Here is a 22,924-nt window from a genome sequence, read left to right as displayed (position 1 = left end):
CGTTCTTGCAGCATGCTGATCGTCGGTGTGGTTGGTTGCTGATCCTTTCTGACCATCTCTTTCTACCTATCCGTGTTCTAGCGCTATTTTAAAGTAATGATCTTTTCTGCCACTCATGTATCACTCGTCTCCGAACTCAATTCGTTGCAGCCAACACTCGCTTTTGGCGTCAGCTCTGCATCTTCCGATTTCAGCATGGAACGCTGTACCACTTCACTTACGATCCTAGTAGTCACCCGTGCGATATCATCGTGCCTCGCTCCCTTCATCATCGAATTTTTGATTAAGGCTTACTATGACGATGCCCTTGCCAGATATTTGGGCCACCGCAAATCTTTAGATGTTATTAAAGTCGCTACGTCTGGACCAGGGTTTCTACCAGCCTTGCAAAACACATATCCTCGTGTGCGTCTTGTAACCACCGTAAGCGATAAAAATCTATTTTACTTGACATCTGCAGCCATCTCGTTGCCTATCTGTACCTAATAACAATGTTTTGCTTTTGCTTTTTATTGACGTTTCGGCTGTGGAACAGCCTTCGTCAGAATGTCACATTCTGACGAAGCTGTTCCACAGCCGAAACGTCAATAAATTGTTTCACACGTTAGTCTTCATTTTTTCACTACTATTGACCGTGGCCAAGATTTCATTTTGGTATATATATATATATATATATATATATATATATATATATATATATATATATATATATATCAAATCTACATTAATCAGCAGACTTCTCTGGTAACTCACGATGCACACTCGTCGAAAATTGGATGCGAACTAGAGTAGGTTTTCGGTTTTTACCAAGCGAGTCGAAAAGGGCTGAGGCAGAACAGAAACGCCCGTGCAAGGAAGACGAAGAAGAGCGTTGCTTAAAATGGCTGAGGTGAACAAGGAACTGTCCTCGGTGCTCCGCGAGAGAAGCGTGTTCTCGGGCTTCCTGGACAAGGCAGAGGTCGCCGCCAAGATCAAGAGGGAGCTGCTCGTCTACTGTGAGTCCATCACAGCCAGAGCTTGCCCGCCACTACGAGCCCTCAGACGAGCGAATCAACCACCCATCGCGACCTGGATGGTGTTCTTTAGCTGTTTTATGCATCCTCCCTGTCTTTCGGTCATAGCTGAGCGAATTGTCTCAACCTTAATGTACTGTTTGAAGCCCCAGACTCACAGGATATAAAGCTTTGAGCTTCCTTATTTTGACAAGGCTTTTGTAGCTTTGTATACACAGCATTAACAGGCGACGACAAAGAAGGATAAGATGTTTTCGCACCGGATTAAGAGAGGGAGGACTAAGTATGGAGTAAAATTCCCCTTCTTTGCTCCAAATAAAATAGGGAAAGTGGGGACGGCGGTTCAATGACTCGAGGGGCGGAGAAGCATGTGCTACATAAATCATTAAAATAGATATCTTCCTCGTAAGATCAGCATCGTCTAACAAATACAAGTGTCCTGCGGTCTCACATACACAGGCCAGACAGGCCACCGTCACTAACGTGAGGGCCATGAAGGAGGCTAATTATATGAAAAACAACACTTACTTAGCAAAGCATTGGTCCAGTTGCGAATGCACTCCATTTTTAGATGACACCCGAAGTCTTGTTTGTTCACTCTGACCGGCAGAGCAGGGCAGTAGCTGAAGCTCTTTTATATTATCAGTGAGAGTATTTGGTGCGTGAAACTCTTGTTATCACCTCGTGAATGAACATGCAACACTGTGGATAGCGGTTCAGCATGTATACACGCATGCTTTTGAGGGATTTTATCTTCTTACCTGCGTTGGTACGTGACCTTGCGCATGTGCTCTGCTTTATCACATGTGTATATACGACATGCATACCTCCGCACTGGATGCACATTGTATACATTAGATTGGGGCGCAGTGGCTACAGAGTATGCCAAGTGTGTGTCTCTGGCAAAATGCATTACGTATGTTTGCCTGTTTTAAGAACAGAAGCTGTCCGAAATGCTCGCACCCAATTTTTTTCTCTAACCTTCTGGTAATAGTGTATAAAATGAGGTAAAGTGAGGTAAATGTTATGAAGAAGAACGGGATGGGAGATGAAGAAGCGACTACTGTATAGTCCAGAATTTCGCTGGCTTCTGCTGTTTCATCCACCAGGTGGGCGATCCTTAGCTGGCCGCCAAAGGCCATAACCGCCTCCCACCGCCGGTATGCCTGCATGAGGCCAATTGGATGAATTTGCGGTACACCCCAAGGATATATGGAAGAGAGGCAAAAGCCACACCAGTGGCAAATAGAGCTGTTGTTGACATGTGTTACCAACAAGCCCAAACTGCCACCTTAATAGAGCTGTATATGGTGGGGTATATCTTACTCCTGAGATGTTAACATTAAACAGCTCATGAATGGCGTCCAAAGAAGCAGTGCGCAGCAACTGTACACAGAAAGTATCCGCTCCATCTGTCAATGAATTAAACAAAAGTTGAGTCTAGAGTGGCAATTGAAGCCGGGACTCCAGTGTCCGAAACGGGGACGCTTCAACTGCACAACGACGACTCGGCGTTTGAATATGATTAAAGGCGTGTCTAGTGAATGCACAGAAACATGTGGATTCATTTCATCTTCGGGATCTATACTGAAGTACATAAGTAATTAAGGACCAATAAATTGCAGCCGCATAGATTAAGTGAGAAGCATACGCTTCCTGTGAATTGCATCTGTGGTTTGCGTTCATTTATAGCGTCATCATTTGGCAAACTGCGAAGCAAGACTCCCCCTCCTCCCCATATATAGCGCCCACATAATGGCGCTGAGCGGGGATCAGCATGGAAGAAGGAAAAAACTTAGGAGAGTCCCTGACGTCCTGTTTTTTTTTTTTTTTTTTTTTTTTTTGAAGCCGGCGCTGGCCGGCGCGGCCGCGCCGCGACCGGACGCTGCAACGTCTCTCCTCCTCCTTTACCCTCCGCATTTCCTTTTTCCGCGACGCTCACGTACCTAGGACCCTTAGCAACGCTGTTGGTAATGACCCGAGTTTTCATAGCAACAGCGTCGCCGTTGCTAATGGTCCGACTTGGCTAACCCTAAATTTTGACGTCACTTCCACCACACTTTCTCCAATGCATTGGGAATGGCAAGGGCCTTCCCTAAGTTGTTTCCTTCGTCCATGAGGATCAGGCTTTCGCATTTCTGCCATGCAGGTTCTGCGGTGGTCTCGTAATTTTTGTAACAGTTGTTACACAAAATTACAGGACGCAGAAGCTTCTACTCGTTACACACACATGTCAATGTGTGCCAGTTTCGATCAGGTGTTAATGGTCGCAGCTATTGCCATCTTCTTGTGTGGCGGAATAAATTTACGCCCTTCCAGTTTCGCACATTTCCGACAATCCGCATATACGCTGGGAAGAGGAATGGTCCACTCGTCTAATTCTCAGGCTACGTCATGTGACATCTCGTTCATGTCCAGGGATCCCTATGATACGATAACCTTGTTTTTTTTTTCGACGGAGTTAAGAAGGGCCGATACATTCGCCGCCACTCGACCTTGTGTGAGATATAGACAAGCTCCCTGGGAGTCTATGATGGGTGAGATCTCTCCCTTCTAGCTGTATCTGACAGCTGTCCGGCTCTGGGTGATTAGCACAAATGCAGTCCTGTATGATCGGTTTGAGGGGAGTTCGCAACTAACACTGGAAGCCTTGTTAGCTTGAAGCAGGCCCTTATTACCAAGTATAGGACGTGTGAGTCAAGGTCCAGCTTCTTCTAGAAGCTTATACTCTTGCTTGCATTCTGCATTCATGTTTGGCGTGAAACATATGTGCTGTGTTACTGATAGGCTGTCGTAGACGTGCAAGTGTAGGCATCCTCTTGGCCTTGCATGACTTAGAAGTCTTGCTGCTTACCAATCTTGGAGAGGAAACTGATACCTGCAGCTGTCGCAAGGAGCCGCTGTTTCTGGCTTGTGAAGAGGGCTTCCCTGAGGTCGTGAAATTTTTTATGGGCTTCTACGCTTAGAAAAATTTTGGACGTCTGACTTGGGAAGCTGAGAGCTGGTTTGATGGCGCCCCTGCGGATGGTGTCTATAGCATTTAGGTCGAGGTGGTTGTATGGTGGTAGGCGGTAGGTGAAGTGACTCATTACTTGTGTATTCACTAAGAGAACAGTGTGTTCCTGTCTCATGCCCGTCTTGTGCTGTGTTACCCTGACTATCATCCTGGAGATTATGAACGGCAGTTCGTTTTGTTCGCATGGCATTATTCGCAAGATTCTTTAACTGCTTACAAATTCCCAGAACTCAGATTTCATTTGCCTTCAGTACTCTGTCGAATGTATTTTGCTCTTTATTTGTATAGCCGCCGACTCCCCCGGGGAGCATTCGGGTCTGTTTGCGCTATCAAGCTTAGGCACTGTGTTGACCGCCTCCTTGAGGGATTCATTTTCCGGGCAAAGGACCCTTTAGTTGTTCAAATGGCGATGTCGACAGCGTTTGAAACGTTAACTAATTTTGTTTGTCCAGATCTTGGGCCAGCCACTTCCTTGCAATACTGCATACGTACTAGATGTTAAACATTTCGAGTCACTTAGGACCACCCACGTATATGGAGCTTGGACCATCTACGAAAAATTTCGAGGTGGCCCACGTGTATGGAGCCGAAAGCTCGCGCGCGCAGCGAAGCCCAATTCGAAGAAAGATGTTATGCTAAGTCTCATGGTGTAGTGAGATAGTTCGGACATACGGTTTGAGGGATATGATTCGATTCGAATCTCTATCGCTTAACTAGACTAGCAGATGTATTTCAATCAGGCAGCAAAACGGTAGGCCACCACCAAAAATTTAATAAAAGAACGGTTCCGTCACAATTTTGATACCCGTTAACGATGCCTTACGAGCAAATTGTGCGGCAGGGACAATAGGGCTGGAAAAGCCTTAATACAGAGGTACTTTTTGTGGCATTCTGTTATACCGCTTCAATGGCTCGACAAGGTCTGGTCTCTCACGACGCCTGCCCGCTGGGCAAGCTTCGTCAGAGGCTCACACTGCGGCCTCCAAAGCGAATGTTGGTGCGTCCCCTAAATCACGCACAGACGCGGCGAAAGCATGCCAGCAGGCGTGTAATCCAGGAAAAACGCTTTAACACGCGAGGTTTCTGCCTTGTGCGGGAAGTGGGCTTAACAAGGCGGTTCGGAGGCGAACTGAAGTGGGTGATCGTGCTCTCCCGAACGTTAACCCCACGGTGGGCCGAGGGCGCATGCACGTTTCGCACTACAGAGGTCGTGTAGACCTCCTTATTATAATGAATAATATAAACAATAGTAAATAAACGTATAATAAAAGCAAACGTAATTCCTATTCATTTTGGCGAAGCTCCGCCTTTCACCAACAGGTGGGGCAGCACATTTCGCCGCTCCCCTAAGTTCGATCGGGCGATCTGGTAACTGTGCAAAAGCTCTTTACTCGCGCTGTATTGCACTGGAAGTCTTTACTGTGTTACTCTAAAGCACTTTTCCAGAACGCGAACCCATGACCTACTTAAGGACTCGAACATATCTTCTTTAGGACTTGAACACAGATCTTCCTTGAGACTCCAGCCTTAGATGTTACAAAGGGTTCAGTCCCCAGACTAATTTAGGATTGAACCCCTTGATAATACTTTGAGTCTCAACCCCTCTGCCACCTCTCTAAAGCCACTGACGTTACATTGGCATCGCATAACTTCTGGTATACCTTCAGGCGGCTAAATTCCGCGACAAGTTCAGAGGACAAGGGTTCATCTCAGGAGCCATATAAAAAATTCGCCTAGCCCCGTGTGGCGTGTCCTGTGCCTCTGTTGGGTGTTTGTATGGAATTGGTGCGCTTGTCCGCCATACCAGTCTTTGTAGGCAGCATTTTAATGATACAGTGAGCCAGAATAATTGTGTACGGACGTGCGCGGCGACGGTTCGCAGTGTTAGCAGCCCTGGTGTTCATCCTCTTCCTTCTGAATCTGGCCGGGCCGACTATGACGCACCTCATCACCACCGTGTGGCCCGTGCTGGGCAGGTGAGTGGAACAAGGCGACCATCAATGAGAAGCGCAGCGCCACTAGACCACAGGTCGGGCCCCAGTCCTGCTGAAAGGACGCCCACGTAATTGATTTCACGTGTCGCTTAAACAATTGGCTCTTCGATTTCAAAATTGTGCGTTCCTTTTAAGGCAGAATTCTCCGCGCAATTAGGTGGCAGTTTAAGGACGTTCTTAGAGTGCATATCTATAGCCTGGCAGGAAAATAGAAAAATCAAAATCTCCCAGCTCTCATTTGGCTAATGCACATATTCCTCCCGCACCAATTTGTTTGCAGACATGAGCAAACCAACTTTAACGAAGCCGTGCCTGATGTACTGACGTTAAAAGTTTGTTCCAGATGTAGCAATGTGCCCGAACACCGAAAAATGTTATTTGGGCATCGGCAGGTCCGCGGCATGGACGGCAGTTTATTAGAACTAGAGGTGTATTTAGCATGCAGCTAATTTAACGATGATGCGTGAGCTAAACCAATGCGAAGCCAGGCGAAGATCTGCGCGTTCAAAAAAAATATCCCTACTAGCAGGCATGCGTGCCAGTTTGTAGGTTTCACAAACAAAAGAACGGTATCGTATTAATCTACTATATATATATACGTTGATATTCTCGCATTCTATTTGCTCGCTTGGCAGCCTCCGAGCCATGGACAGGCAGTCGGCCGACCTGCAGGAGAAATGGCTCGGGTACTGGATACTGTACGCCGTCGTCAACAGCTTCGAGTGGCTGTTCGTGAGGCTTCAGAGGAAGATAAAGCGAATATACATTTTGAAGGTGAGGCGAACGCTTATTGCAGCAATGCACAAGTTATCGCTAAAAATGTTCTGCAATGCTACCCAGGCACTTAACTTCAGTAAAGCCTGCTCTCAGGTTATTACCATCCCCCTGGTAACGGTTGGCGACGCAACAATCAGCGCGGGCGCTTACTTTCATCTCGATTATTCTGAAGAACGGCTTGGCAATGTATACCCTGCGTTCTTGCCAATTTGCGAAATAAAATGCCTGAAAACTATATAGTTTGTTAATTGAAGAAAATAAAATTTTGGCCAAATTTGGTTTTACTTGGGACACAACGCCAGATAAAAAATAATCGACACATACATACAAACAGAATGAACGATTTTGCACTCAACTGATTTATTAGGACGGAAACCTTCCTGCGCTCATGGTAAATATCTCGCGTCTGCGAGATGTGTCAGCAAGAAGTCGCAATAGGTTCTGACGTCAACATAATTTCCTAGGTAAGGACGTCATAATGGGATCTGAAGACGAAGCGAAAGAAAAGAAAGCAATGAAATTAAAACGACTACACAAACACACAAGATAGAGGAAGAGAAGATAGACAGAAAAGCAAGAGAAAGAGGAAAGGCTTTCGCCATTAACCTCTTAAACGAAGCTAGTTATAATCCTGTAATTTTTTTGAGGAAGACGTAGAAAATAAAAACCAGTATCGCATGCGGGCTCGCTCTACGCACGAAGCCAAATGCATATAGCATACGTGCCATAGGCGGAACTACAGCCGACACAAACGTATTACCTTGCGGCAGAAAAACGTTTATTCCAACCTATAGGGACTGGACAGCTGAACGGGTGGCGCCGCCTCTCGGTGCATCGCTCAATCGCTGGCATGCGCCGGCCCCAGCCGGTACATGGCCAGCGCATTGGAGCGTGCTGTTTGTCGTTGGTTTGTGTGGAAATCGGAAATCCTAAGGTTAGATGATGTTGTGCGTGAATGTATCCTCAAGAGAGCAGAAAGTTGGGCTAGTTGTGTGAATATGTCCAGTGAAACGAAGTCTGGCCAAACAAGGCTGGCGAAACATGGTGCGTTGTTGGCTGCACTGGCAGCTACGCAAACTCGTCGGACGTTTTCAAGTCGATTCATTTCTACGGGTTTCCACACAAGCATGAGTGGCGGGTGACCTAAGCATAGTTCTTTGAAAGGCAGAGGCACGAATCTACGTATTTGGTTACTGTGTGGTCGTGGAAAGCGCCGAATTTTTTAAATTCCGGTTGCAACCGGATACTTTGTGCCTTCTGTTCTCCAGGAGTGACGGCACGAGATTCTCGGAGCCGAAGCCGCACTCCTGCATCTGTAGTCACTTTATTGACAATTGGAAATCGAAGGAACAAAACAGTGTAAGTTACAACGCTAGTATTTCCCCGCCTTTGTAGAAGAAAACACCAGCACGGAAAAGAAAAAGGCAGCCACCATCGTCGTTCGGGCTCCGTTACGATCTTCAGTGATGGGCAGAGACAATGTTTGAGAAGCTACTTTCGCTGACATAGTCATAGATAACTTACTTTTTTCTGTTAACAGAAAGAGCAGATAGGAGACATGAACAATTCCTGTTACCATGATCTTGTCCTTTTTCCTCTCTTCGTTCATCAACCAATGAAAATGTGCTGAGAGCTCTGCGTTGATACTCTTAGAATTTGTTAGCATTTGTTTGTGGCATGTCCATTTCGCCTAATAAAATCACTCATTTCACAGCTCAATCAATACCGCATGGTCATAATATCTGCTATCGGCTTCATATAAAAGTCTAACAAGAAAAAAATACAATTTAATTTGTGGAAACGAGCATAAACGTAGCCTTTTTTTTTTTGTAATTTCGAAGGCCGTGAAGCAATCTTTTTTATTTTGTTTGTTTTTCGCATTCGCATTGGGTTTACGTATTTTCTCAGCAGCGCCCATTTCCTGGCCCGCCTAAATACATAAACATACCTAACACATAAATACATACATAACATACATAACACAAATACATAATAATACATAAACATACCTAAATACATACCTAACACAATAAACTTGTCAGCCTTAAACATGGTGCTCCATACATGCGCTACGCTCCGTCCCCCGTGGAGCAGTGTTTCAAGCGAACAGTTGTGTGCTCAAGGAGCGAAATGGAATCCCGGTCGCGGCGGCCGTTTTTCTATAGAGGCGAAAAGCAATGCACCCGTATATATATGCTGTGCATTGTTAGTGCACGCAAAGAACCCTAAGTGTACCATATTTATGGAGCATTCCACTACGGCGTCTCTTATAGCCTCAGTCGCTTTGGGACGTTAAACCTCCTAAACTAAACCGAACCAAATACACGCAACTACATTTATTTCGGAGAAACATTTGTTGGACAACAAAGCCAATCATTTACTGATCTCTATGAACAAAGCCTCTTAATTATATGATCACTTGTTCAAGGAAACTTGAGCTTTACTTTTTCTCTGTAATCGAAACACTAAGGTAATACGCAGCTATCACTGCGGTCGGCTATAAAGAAACATTTCATAACTTTGTGCGGGCGCTCGCCGCGCCTCTTACAACATTCAGCGTACTTTAGTTGAAGGGTGCAATATACTTCCATTTGTCATAGCGATTGCATAAACGAAGTACCAGAGTCAACGAAGAAGAGTATTTATGCTCATATAACCGAAATTCGGAAGCGGTTAGCCTCACTATCATAGTAATTGCCGCAAAAACAATATGCCTGCTATGCGGCTGTACTTCGTAAGAATGCGACTAAGCACTAGGCAAGTTAACCGTATCCAATTGTGGTCGTAGCTTAGTAAGAGACCCCTCTAGATCTTCCACTAAAGGAAAGCTTGGGTATCTCGTTACAGCGGTTCTAAATTTACATACCTTAAGATCATGTGTCGCCTTCAAGCTTTTTTTTTCTCACTTATGACACGTTTTTTTTTTTTTTTTATAGGAAATGTTTACAAGCATTTTTATTTTCACCGGTGCGTTGTATTTACTGCCTTCCCAGTAAAGAAAATAGTTATACGACATCGTGCGTGTGTGCATTACCTTTTCAGCTTTTCAGTTCTCTTTGGTTAAGAGAGTGACTATACAGTTCAGGTTCTATAAACACCTTGGTTGAGATACGCAATTTTTTTCTTAGCGCGCGTCTCACGGTGCCTATACAGTTCAGGTTCTATAAACACCTTGGTTGAGATACGCAATTTTTTTCTTAGCGCGCGTCTCACGGTGCCCTTTCATTGCCTCTATACAATGCCTTCCCGACTGCGCCCTTTCTTTTTCCGCAGAATAGGTGGGCTTGCGACGAAAAACAACTACATCAATCGCGCGTGTTGCATTCTTTCTTGAACGATCGCACACCAAACTCACTATTTGCCGGCATCTCCCCCCCCCCCCCCCTTAAACTACCCGCAGATAGCACGAACGCCTTTGAAAAAGAAACAATGGTAATACTTTTTCAGTCATAGCAGATTTCAAATTACTTGGTCGCGCTCTTGTTAAGTTTGATATTGTTATCACGGCGCGCCGAAGGAAGACCCGCGCGATCCTTCCAGAGAAGCCCCTGGAACTGGCCCTTGTCGCTAAAATCTAAAGGTAGAGTTATAAACATAAGTAAATGGACCACACAACCGCCATCGAAACAGCAAAAATGGCGCCTGAGAGCCGCCTGGACGAGCTTGTAGAAAACTGAAAGGCGCAGCGCACGTATAACATTGCATCCTCCAGGTGACACTACAACAGTTGCGCAAATTGTTCGCTAATTTTTGCATACCGTTTAATGAGTTGTACTGTAGTGCGAGACTGCTTATTACCTGCTGACTAAATGTTTCTTTACACTAAGTGCAGGTCCATACCATCCGGCTGCATTGCCTAAATGTCTGAAAGTGAAACTCGCGCAACAGGAACGATTTGGCAGCGCCTCAGTGAACCTTTCAGTTGAACGCAATTTGAACACTGAGATGAGGAGACGCTCGGCAGCGATAAGATTATCTTTTGTGTTGGAAGGGTGTCAGCAGTTTAATTAGCGGCGAATAGAAACGTCAGCTGGCCGTTTAACCTGTGCTTATAAAGTGAACTGTAATGCTTATCTCTCATAGAGAGAAAGAGCTAATGGATTCCACCTATACAAGTCCTGCGGCCATGGCGCAGCTGCTGGTGCTGGTGGTGTGTGCCCTGCCGCACCCACAGTGCCCCGCACGGCTGGTCTACGCCCGGTACCTGCGCCACCGCGTGTGGTACGAGACCGGAGGTGTCTCGAGCATCTCGGCGATGGCCTCCACTGCCATGGATCAAGTAACATCTGCCGTGTCCAAGGCGACCGATGGTGGCGTGGAGACTCCCCCCGGGAGGAAGCCACCGGCCCACAAAGAATCGCCACAAGCCCCGCACAAGAAGGCCCCTGCTGCCGCGAGAAAGGGGTCAGTTCGTGTGTCTCGCTAAGCGCTGTCGTAATGCAATCACGTCACTGAAACAACAAGAGCTAGTACATGATCGGGCATATCGCTATGCCCAGTATACAATTACTTATGCCTAATGCAAAAGACACAGATGCGATGTCTCCGCACGCGAATTCCGCGTACTTGAAGACGAACTAAACTTTCTGCAACACTTTGCTTTCTTTTTATTTTATTTTCTGGGTTTCCGTTAATAAGTATAGTTTTAGTCGCGGACAACTTAGTCATAAATTTTATATAATTTCTAATTAAGCGCGTGACAGAGCATATGTCATCGAAAATAAGCCCGATGCAAGCGCGCTATGCACACGAGATATATCACTTCGCCGACAGCAGAGCGGCAAGCCGCCAAGCGACTGCATGAAACGAAATCCGCGGTTAAATGTTTCAGAACGTTTCAAAACGCTTCATGCCACCAGGGTAAGTGAGGCAATGCTTCTGGCCTGCCAGCAAACTTGAGCTCTGCTTCCTTATTGCAAGGCCGTGCTAAGCATGGTACACGTATTTGCCGATGTTTGCTTTGAAGCTGACTTCCACGTAAGCAGGAAGTAAAAACGGATCTAAGTGATTCAGGATATCGTTTACTAACAAACACTGTCGCATAGCGGAGTTTGCATATTAGAGCGCATAACGTTTTGTCCTTTGAAGACAATGAAAGAAGTGAGAAAGAAAAAAGCTCATTCGGCTTCACTATACAGCAATTCAACGTTCCACGAGACAGAAGATGTAATTGCTGCCGTAAGCAAGGTAAATATCGGCCAGCCTTGGCAGGTGGTAGAAATCACAGATCGATATTTTCCGTCTGCCCCACATAGTGATCTAAGAGCGAAGCCATCCCACGGCACAGTTTCAAATCATAACGCGCAATTATTGGTTGAGTGTAGGGTGCCATTTGTCATGCTTAGTGACGTTGTGTATGCGCACTTTCAGCGTCGTGAATTGTTTAGTGTCCTAGCCCAGCATGTGTGCAATATACGCCACTGCTTCTCATTTGTTGCAGCAAATAAAGATCGGAGGAAGTCAGCTCCCACAGCATGGTGAGCAATCGCAGCTCCGGGGAGGAAGCGTCCGGAAAATAACAGCAGGAAAAAATTTATTATACGTTCAGAAGTACTGTATCACTAAATATAGTGGACTTCACTCAGTCACCTTTGTCACCCTTTTAGCAGCGTGCAATTTGAATTATTAAAGGTAGTTCTTTTTTTTTTTTTTGTCTCTGGTGTTTCTGTACGTGAATTGAACTTGAACTTGTAGAAAAGAAAAGGCGACGTAAAAGTATCGCTTCGCATCTCAACTTTTTAATGCGGCTTATAAAGGAGCTAGCTAGAAAGACTAGTCCCACAATAACCCCGTTTAAAAAGCGCAATTGCTTTCAGTATTCTTTCTTTTGCACCAAACGTAGTTGTATATAATCATCTTGGGACAAATTCTAAAAACGTTTTCACCTACACAGATATTCAAGAGCCATAAACCCGATTTATTTTCTGTTCCTTGCAGGCGGTATTCTTGCTCTTTGTCCATTGGTGCAAAAGCAACTGAGGGTACCATGCTCCAAGCATCAATGCTTTAGTTTCTTCTTCTTCAAAAAAAAAATAATAGCCATAAATTAAATAATAAGTTCTTTCTTGTAAAAAATAAATATGCGAGAGAAGCCAAATTAAATCAAGGTTCAACAAATAGGAATGTGTGAACTGTAAAACAGCGTAAAACTTGTGCCTCTGGCGAGAACTTGTGCAAGGAGAAAGCGCGCCACCCCATATAAAGTTCATGCAAGTAATGATATCTGTTGTTCTGGCAGTACTGAGCGGCGGTAGCCAGCATTCTTCCAAATCTTGTAGCATGGAGACAAGGCATAAGGTACTCTGAAGAATTGCGACTCTTCCTTTCCTGCGAACATACCGATTTCCTCACCCCAAGCCTTTGCCCATCAGTTCTGCACATCCCCACAGCCACCGTTTCGGTACAGGCATGCTGCTGGCTCTTCAGCGTCGACTGGTGTTTGCACACGATTATGATAACGCTCTCCTTCGTCACATTTCTGTGCGGGGTTGAGAAGACCATGTTAAATAAGGTAAGAATTAGAATTCCTCAAACAACAAATTTTCAAGAGCACCACTCGCAGGCTGCCAGAACTAGCTGTGCTGACATTCATAACTTTTTCCAAGGCTATGCTTTTGCCTGTGCGGGCTATAAAAGAGTAATTTACGTGCACTAGATACATAGCTAGCGCGAAAACCTGGTGCCGGATCAGTCAAAGTGCTGTGCGTTCGGTGATCATCATATTGTCACGTGGTGGTGACAAGGCCGTTTCTTCAGTGCACTGAAGAAACTATGTGGCTGACTTGCGCCCGCAAAAGAACTAAGCTATTCGGCGGCGGCGATAGCAACAGTCGTGTCCGGTGGTCATCGAACAAAGGATGCGTCGCACCGACAAACGTTTAATTTAAAGCCGGTATAGGCACATCTAGATAGCCGCAAACGGTGACTAGCACAACCTAAAACATTGAAGAAGCATAGGCGAATGGCAGGATACTTCGAGACCCATCTTAGGCGCATCTTGCGCAACAAAGAAACTGATAAAACTGCGCCTCGCGACAACGACCATGAACAAAGAAAGAATACAGAATTGAACCGCGTACCAGAATCAGGGTGATAAGGCCGCACGCCGGCAGCTATCGAAAAAAGAACAAAACGAAGATTTGAACAGATCGCCGCCTTACTAGCCCCTTAAAAAGGCATCGCCTCAACGCTTACAAAATAAACACATACAAATAAACAAAATACGAGCAATTAAAACAGCTAAGGCCTTTAGCGCGCGTAATAAGGCTTTAGGCGCACGACATGGACGATTTCTGGGCGCGTCCTGCGCCACTGCGATGTGGTCGTGCCGACGGGGATGACTTCATAATCAAGCGGTCCAACGCGCTGAAGGACTTTGTATGGGCCAAAGTACCGCCGCAAGAGCTTTTCACTCAGTCCACGGCGGTCTCCACACTTGGTCTCCCGGCCTGTACTCTGCGTCGCGTCGTCGTAAGTTGTACCGCCGGGTGTCGGTGTGTTGCTAGTTTTTGATGCGGAGCCGGGCGAGTCGTCGGGCTTCCTCTGCACACTGCAAGTAGGCGGCGACGTCGTGGTTGCGTTCTGTCACGTGCGGCAGCATCTCGTCGAGCGTCGTCGTGGGATCCCTGCCGTACACAAGCTTGAACGGCTTCACTCTATACTTCATCTCACAAGATATCTGCAGCACTGCGAAAGGCAGGGGAGCCTTTGCAATTGTGCTCCTAAGTGCCTCTCGCCCGTGCGCACTGTAATAGAGAATTGTGCTCCTGCTGTCACCTCCGCCAATTTGGGGGGCGAGAGGCGCGTAGGAGCACAATTACCTATTGTAGTGCGCGTGATCCGGATTGGACCGAGGTGCCTCTGCCTTTTGCAGTGCTGCAAACATGAAGTGTAGTCATCTCCTGGATGACCGTGTTATACGCGAAGACATGCACGTACGGCAGGATGGCGTGCCAGGTCTTCTCTTCGGCGTCGACGTACGTACATTGCAAGCATGTCCGCAGTAGTTTTATTCAGACATTCTGTAAGGCCGTTTGTCTGCGGGTTGTAGGCGGTCGTCCTCTGGTGGCTTGTCTAGCTGTACTTCAAGACCTGGCCATAGCGAATACTCATTTTCAACAGCACAAGAGGCGCCTGTACATGGACTTCACCGGACGGTCTGTACAGGAATCAGATTGATTATATTATTTGCCGGCAAAGATGGAGAAGCGCTATACAAGCAGTAAAAACAAGGCCTGGGGTCGATTGTGGCACCGATCATTAGCTTCTTGTTGCCAAATTTAAGCTTCGATTGAGGAAAACGCAGAAAACTAGAAGGCCTTTCAGGTATGATCTGAATCAAATTCCATCAGAATATGCTGTGGAAGTGAGGAATCGATTTCAAGAATTAGACAGTCGAATACTTTTTACGCTTGTTTCGAAGTGTGTTGAAGCTTACATAACACCTGCGCAGACGGACAAAATGTGCATGGCTGCCTGCTGCAATGTCCAATACGGACACTTGTGCTGCCCGAGCAACAATCGAAACATGTGTGGTACGGAAAGTTATAATTTCTTTATCGCAGGAGTAATTCAACCATTAACGCTATCTAAATTTGCAGGAGTAGAAAGTTCACTTTACTCATTTTTTCTTGGAAGAGTGAAAGGCCATTTCACTCTTCCTCGCATATGGCAGGAGTAGACGTGAGATCTGCAGGAGTAATTAGGCTGTTTGACTCTTGAAAAGGGAGTTCCAGTTCTTAGAGTGTAGAAGACAGAGAGCCTGAAGAGATGTTGACTGATGTTCGTTATATAATGCAAGAAGTTGTTACTAAGGTAGTTCCAACGCAAAAGAAATGCAAGAAAGCAAACTGGTTATCTGAAGAGGCTTTGCAAATAGCTGAAGAAAGGAGGATGGCAAAAGTTATGGGGGAAAGAGAAAGATACAAGGTTCTCAATGCGGATTTTCAGAAAATAGCAAGGAGAGATAAGAATGCCTTCCTGAACATACAGTGCCAAACAGTTGAGGACAACAGCCAATTGAGGAACACAAGAGCTCTGTATAAGACAATCAAAGATATCAAAGGAAGCTTCTGTGCTAAGCTGGGCGTGATAAAGGACAGAGACAGGGACCTCACTGAAGCCTCAGAGATAAAGAAGAGGTGGCAGGAATACACAGAACTGTACAAGAAGGACCCGGATGTGCAAACCAAACATAAGAAGGTTGTGATTACTGATCTCGAGCCGGGCATCCTGAAGAGTGAAGCTGAATGGGCCTTAGCCAGCCTTGCTAAGAACAAAGCTAGCGGAATTGATGGCATTCCAGCTCAGTTGCTTCAAAACCTCAACCATGACGCTGTTAAAGGTCCCCTGAAAGGGGTCACCAAGAAGGGTAAAGAACGCCATAACACTGATAGTTATTGAACCGCCCATCATTCTCCCGCAAAAATTTTCGATCTAGCTTCTGCAACACCAGAGATATCGGCGATTAAAAATGACCCTTCCAATTTTCCCTCTCAACTCGTACGCCGAAGGGAGCCATAAAAAAAAATAAAGAATACAAGCAAGTTCAAAGCTCCGCCCAGACATACGTCACTTCGACGAACTTCCGGTTGCCGTGCGCTCGCTCGCTGGCGTAGCGTCAACCCGTCCTCGCTCGCACACGCCTGAGGAGTTCGCGCAGCGACGGTTAGTGTAACCGCGAACCCGTGGTTACCCTATGTTACATGGCGGACCAAACCATGGTTACACCACTAACCGCGGTTATCGAAAACCGAGCTTGACGACCTCGGTTTGCGTCGTTTAACCGAGGTTATGATGGCGTCTGTTGACGGAAGCTATAGCGTGTTGCGCAATTAGAGACGCGATGTAGAATGCTTCTCCCAGCTAAACCGCGGAATCCTCGCAGTTCAAATTTTGCACAGAAATGGTATTTTGTATTTTGTATTGGTATTCGATCAAAAGAAGTCAGATGTTCTCATCTTATGCGGCGGCGACGACGCCAGACTAGCCGCTGACCCAGCGATGGTACTGGTGGCGCCACCTCATGCTGCTTACAACAACTCAAACCTTCTGCCAGAAACGTTCGCCTTCTTTTTTCCTGCTACAGAGTTGTTGTAGCAGCATGAGGTGGCGCCACCAGTACTATCGCTGGGGCAGCGGCTCGTCTGGCGTCGTCGCCGCCGCATAAGATGGGAACATTTGACTTCTTTTGATCGAATCAGGCAAGTACCCCAAACAAATTTGGTATTAAAAAATACTAGCGACAATATGCCCTTCCTGTGCAAAATTTTAACTGCGAGGATTCCACGGTTTAGCTGAGAGAAACATTCTACATCGCGCCTCTAATTGTGCAACGCGCTGTACTCGTCGGCGCCCGAGTGCGCGAAACGTACGAGCGGGTCTGCTTCACAAAGTTATTCATTTGCCCACTGTATCACGTTTAAAGTACGATGCATAGAATATGGTGCCGCCCAACGTCTTCGATTACGGCCGACAGCACAGCGACTGCGTACTGAAGCCTTGTCTTGCCTGCAGTATCGTTTGAACGGCTTGTTGCTGAGCAGAACGTCAAAAAATGCGCGGCCTTAGCTATGAAAGTACACGAGTTTGCAACGCTTGCAGCACGGGATGCCGCGAGCAGGCTGAGGTACGTTACACAATTACCGCGGGGTTGGGGCGCGCGAGCGCAGCGAACGACGGCGCCGTGCGCGACCGTCCCTAGTCGTCACTAGGCCTAAATTGTTTCGCTTCGAAACCGCGGCGGTCGACGCTTTGGAACATGATCAACGCTGTCGTAAATCGTCTACTTACGAAATTGCCTTATAGTGAATCCTATCCTGCCATAGTAAAATAATTATAGGATCAACTCTGCCGACGCATTAATCGCAGAGCTAGTACGAAATGCCGAAATGCACCAGCGGCAGCTGGCTTGAGCAGAAACTAGCTTGTATCACGGCTATCGCTCTTACCAGCAATTTGCTGCTGGTCAGCGATCCTCACGAGGGCTTCATACTTGATATTCGGCTCAGTATTCCAGACGCCAACAAATTTTGGCACGCTTTATTTCGGACATCGGTGCTAACGATCCGCCGTGTCGTTCGCGAACGGTATGCGGGAGGAGGGGCCACAGCGGCCACAGGAGGTGCTGCCATCGTGCGGTGCTTGACCGTGCTGTTGACGCCTCGTCGGACGACACTCCGGTACTCCTGAAACCACGTTATATAAATAAGATATTTGTAAATGCAGCTTCTTTCTGCCGATCCCTGCGTCGCTTCGGTTGTTGTACTTAATGGGCAATGGCCACCTAACCGATAAGGGCGGCGAGCTGTGTAACAGCCCGCACAGAGTTCGAGCAGCGCACGAGCAGACGACTTTCGCAGCTACCGGAAGTGTGTCCGTGACGTCATGACTGCAGTGGCCGCAGCGAATGGCAGCTTCTAGCAAGCCTTGCCAGTCAACTCACCCTGACGTCACGGTTTAAGGAAATAGTTCCATGCGACACCGCCAAGCGACATTCTCTCTGCCCGCGAATTTCAAAAAACGCTGTTTTTAAAAATTAATAAATCGCTGGCTTTGTTCCAAGGAGTTATACTTTGCGTTAGTGCTCAAAAGGATGTGTTCTACACACCGAACACGTTTATCAGTGGCTTCTTGGGGGCCGTTTCCGTGGACCTTTAACGTTCTGTATGCATTATGTCAGCAAATTTGGACAACCCTGCAGTGGCCAAAGGAATGGAGGAGGTCACTTTACATCTCCATTCCAAAGAAAGGCAGTGCCAAAGATTGTTCCAACTACCGCACGATCGCGCTTATTTCACATGCTAGCAATGTGATGTTGAAAATCCTCCGAGGTAGGCTGCAGCAGTATGTGGATCGGGAGCTTCCGGACGTGCAAGCTGGGTTTCGCAAGGGCAGATGAACTACAGACCAGATTGCCAACCTTTGCTGGATCATGGAAAAAGCAAAAGAGTTCCAGAAACTCATCTACTTCTGCTTTATTGATTATGCAAAAGCGTTTGACTGCGTAGATCACAGCAGATTGTGACAAGCTCTCCAAGAGATGGGAGTTCCAATTCACCTCATCCGTCTCCTCAGGAACCTGTATGAAGGGCAAGAGGCCACAGTCAGAACTGGGCATGGTTTTACTGATTGGTTTCCGATTGAGAAAGAAGTGAGACAAGGCTGCATGCTGTCGCCCCGCCTATTTAACCTATATGTTGAGTGCATAATGAGAAAAGCCGGCCTGAACGAGTGGTCCGCTGAAGTGAAGATTGCTGGAAAATGTATCAACAACCTTAGATATGCGGATGATACCACTTTAATGGCAGAAAGTGAAGTGGAACTCAAGAGACTTCTGATGCGCGTACAAGAAGAGAGTGATAAGTTTGGGCTTAAACTGAACATTAAAAAGACAAAAATCATGGCGCCTTGCCCTATCAAGTCCTGGAGCATCAATGGACAAGAAGTGGAAGCTGTGACAGATTTTCTCTTCTTGGGCTCCAAGATTACCCCGGGAGGTGACTGCAGCCATGAAATTAGTAGACACCTGCTTCTGGGAAAGAGAGCCATGGCTAGCCTTGACCGCGTAGTAAAGAGCAGAGACATTAGACTGCCAACCAAGATCCGTATAAATCGTGCTATGGCCTTTCCAGTTGTGATGCATGGATGCGAGAGTTGGACTGTGAAGAAGGCTGACAGCCGAAGAATTGACGTGTTTGAATTGTGGTGCTGACGGAGACTTGAGAGTTCCTTGGACTGCCAGATCAAATCAGTCGATATTGTCGACCATAAACCCTGACTGCTCATTGGAGGGTCAAATTCTAAAGTTAAAGCTCAGCTACTTTGGTCATCTGATGAGAAGAGAGGAGTCGCTGGAGAAAGTTTTGATGTTGGGAAAGGTTGAGGGTCACCGGAGAAGGGAGGCAGCGAACGCGGTGATTAGATGGCATCCTCGAGGCGCTGCAGATGAAGTTATGTGATGTTTGAAAGATAGTGAGAGACCGGAAAGCGTGGCGTGATATGGTCCACAGGGTCACGAAGAGTCGGACACGACTGAACTGAACTGAACTTCAGGATGGCTTGAGTGAGCTTCGCCGTAAATTCTGTTCCCCTGTCCGTGATGAGCGCTTCTGGGGCGCCGAGTCGGAGGGCAGTTTGGTCGACGAAAAACTTGGCGACTTCCACTGCGGAACCGTTAGGCAGGCCTTTTGCTTCAGCATAACGAGTGATGTAATCAGTGGCCACGATGATCCACTTGTTTCCCGTTAGGAAGGGTCCGAGAAGGTCCATCCCTATTTGTTGAAAAGGCTTAGTTGGAGGTGGTATCGGGTTCAGTAGACCTCTGCGTCACCTTGAATGGTCGACCGTATATGTACGAATGGAACTATGAAGTTGCCCAGATGATCGCGAGGCACTTTTTCTCAGTCGTCGAGTAATTCGCTTCGACTTTCGACAGCGAACGGCTAGCATACGCTATAACTCTTTCTTGTCCTGCAGTTCTCTGAATGAGGACTGCGCTTATAAGCCAACGCTGCTTGCGCTTGTATTTCTGTTTCGTCGTTTTCGTTGATGTGCCCGAGGACAGGAGGGGTCTGTAAGCGGCGCTTAAGTTCCTTGAATACTTCCGCCTGCGGCGCTTTCCATTTGAAAGGCACATCAGCTTTTATAAGGTGCATCAACGTTCTGGCAATGCGCGAAAAGTTCCTGACAAATCGGCGGTAGTAAGCGCACAGCCCAAGGAATCTGCGTGCGGCTTTCTTGTCGAAAGGCTGCGGAAACTGGGCGATCGCAGCATTTTTCTCTGGGTCTGGGCGAATGCCATCCTTGCTCACGATATGGCCCAGGAATAACAGCTCCTCACAAGCGAAGTCGCACTTCTCTGATTTTAATGTCAGTCCTGATGACTTGATGGCATCCAGTTCTGTTCGCAGCCTTTTCAGGTGGTCTTCAAAGTTTGACGAGACCAAAACGACGTCATCCAAATATACCAAACAAATCTACCACTTTAATCCAGCTAGGACAGTGTCCATTACCCTTCGAAACGTGGCTGGTGCGGAGCACAAGCCGAGTGGCATTACCTTGGATTCGAAGAGGCCGTCTGGTGTTATATTGAACGCCGTCTTCTCGCGGTCTCTTTCATCACGACCTCAATTTGCCAGTACCACTATCAAGTCCATGGATGAGAAATGCCTGGTATTGCAGATAAGGTCTAGAGTATCGTCGATGCGAGAGGTTAGAAATCCTTCTTCGTGACGTTGTTGAAACGGCGGTAATCAACGCAGAAGCGAAGTGTGCCGTCTTTAGCGACAAGCTCAAAATGCAGTGCACTGAGCAGTATGGCGGTGCTGTACATACCAAGCGCCCACCCTGATACCCCCGCGTCGTGCCATGCACAATGGAATGCTGCACACGAGGTAGGTCTGGGAGGGGGGGGGGGGGGGGGCGGACACATACGGAGGGCGCGTATTGCGGACAATTGTTTGCGCGGTGGGAGGGAACGGTGCATTGTGCGCAGAAACAAAAGCAGCAAAAAAATAAAAACAAAGCACGTCCGTTCCAGCGTCAGATGAACGCGTGCTTCGGCGCGGAGACGTGAAGCTGAGTAGTAGGGCACCATATGCCTCATTAATAAAGTTTGTCTCCATTACCTGAGCCCTGTTCAATGCGGGACGCCTCGCCCAACTTCCGCTCAACCTTTCCTCAGCCTTAATTCCTCGCCCATGCCCTCACAACAGTACCATGCAAGTATACCCGGACGCAGACTAACTGATGCGAGACCCGCAGCGCCTGTCCTACGCCATAGCCTATCATGGGCCTCAGCTGGGACCGCGGCGACTTATTCATACTTTCAAATTAAAGGGGCTGAATCAACGAGTATTTAGTTGCAAGTCTCGGGGGTCACACTAAACAGACAGCAAGCAGTCGTAGCAATCCCCCTAACCTCCGTAGGGGGATGGCTACCCTACCCCCCGCTGTGCCAGTCATGGCGTTGTTAGACTTCACTCACTCTCCCATGGTTTTATCTTCTGTCCCTGTTTTGGGTATCACACGAAACAGACAGCAAGCAGCCATAGCCATCCCCCTACCCTCCGTCGCTACCCCCCGCTGTGCCAGTCATGGCGCCGTTAGGCTTCACCCACTCTCCCATGATTTTATCTTCTGTCCATGTTTTAGATGTGCGTAGCATCATAACTATGCCGCCATATCGCTTGGGGCGGTTCTTTGGCCATGTGATGAATGTCAGGCTTCCCGGACATGGTGACGCACAGTTCAAATTATCTATAACAAAACTGACTCGCGTTCGAATTAACCAGCTTCTTTGTACATAAACCTTTATGGAGCTGGGCCAGACCAAGTGGTGTAGACCGATTTATGCAAAAATTCGAATTATCGAGGCTTGAATTAACAAGCTCTCATTGAAACAAGTGCTCACACCTGCTCTAAATGCTCATTTTGCTCTTCCAAGAGGTGCTGAGAAGCGATTAAGGCCAATCAAAAGACTGAGACGATGTACAGCCTTAGTGAAAAGTGAGGAGCCCAAAAGCTTGTGCAGCGTTTAATAGCGCATAAAAAACAGGCTATCATGTGCCAAATAGAAGGTAAAATACATGTTTGTTGTATTTATCTGTTGGAATTGATCTGTCTACACTTGTTTTAGGATATTTGCTTCTCTTAAATTAAGTGTACTATCCCAGTCCACAACAGTACTCTTGCTGAACACCAATACCAGATGAAAACAGATGTGTTCATTATAAAACTGCGTAAAATATTTTTTCCTAGCTGTTTCAAGTTTTCTAAACGAGTATATGAGAAGGTTTATACTAATGTCCCAAGAAGCTTGGTTCAGAGACCACGCTGTGTGGCTTGTTAGCCATTGTGAGTGTGAAAGATGGACAACCTCTTCTGCACCCTTCCGATACTTCATACCTAACGGACGCGACCAGATCCCCGGCACATCGCATTAAGCTCAACCTTCTGGCTGCAATAGTTTTGACAAAGCCTGTGGTTGAAAGCATTAAAAAATGTTGAGTGATGTTCTAGGAATGCACATTTGGCAGGAAATAAATCTGCTACTGCTTATGGATGTTTCAGCATTCATTTTAATTGCATGAGTGTGCACCAATGACACAGTAGCAAGGCAGTGC

At 46.9% G+C, this 22,924-nt stretch overlaps 1 protein-coding gene across 1 annotated transcript; it reads left to right on the top strand.

Moving 5' to 3' along the window:
• The first annotated feature begins 880 nt into the window (after window positions 1-880).
• LOC146195213 (receptor expression-enhancing protein 5-like) lies at window positions 881-11,226 on the top strand. The gene is made up of 4 exons (XM_084596755.1): window positions 881-995; window positions 5,912-6,005; window positions 6,659-6,797; window positions 10,936-11,226. Exons 1-4 carry the CDS (start codon window positions 881-883, stop codon window positions 11,224-11,226), a joined length of 639 nt encoding a protein of 212 aa, XP_084452881.1.
• Window positions 11,227-22,924: the final 11,698 nt, after the last annotated feature.

Source organism: Amblyomma maculatum, chromosome 3 (assembly GCF_055883805.1).
Source record: "Amblyomma maculatum isolate TAMU_Amacu chromosome 3, ASM5588380v1, whole genome shotgun sequence".
NCBI lineage: Eukaryota > Metazoa > Arthropoda > Arachnida > Ixodida > Ixodidae > Amblyomma > Amblyomma maculatum.
Note: the sequence above shows the minus strand (reverse complement) of the source record. Positions and strands in the feature narration are given on the sequence as shown.

Excerpts from the sequence above, each read along its gene's own strand:
- LOC146195213 (XM_084596755.1), top strand. The coding sequence starts at position 881 with ATGGCTGAGGTGAACAAGGAACTGTCCTCGGTGCTCCGCGAGAGAAGC. Across the intron at positions 6,006-6,658 it reads GTGTGGCCCGTGCTGGGCAG|CCTCCGAGCCATGGACAGGC; the intron begins GTGAGTGGAACA and ends CTCGCTTGGCAG. Across the intron at positions 6,798-10,935 it reads AGCGAATATACATTTTGAAG|CTGCTGGTGCTGGTGGTGTG; the intron begins GTGAGGCGAACG and ends GCCATGGCGCAG.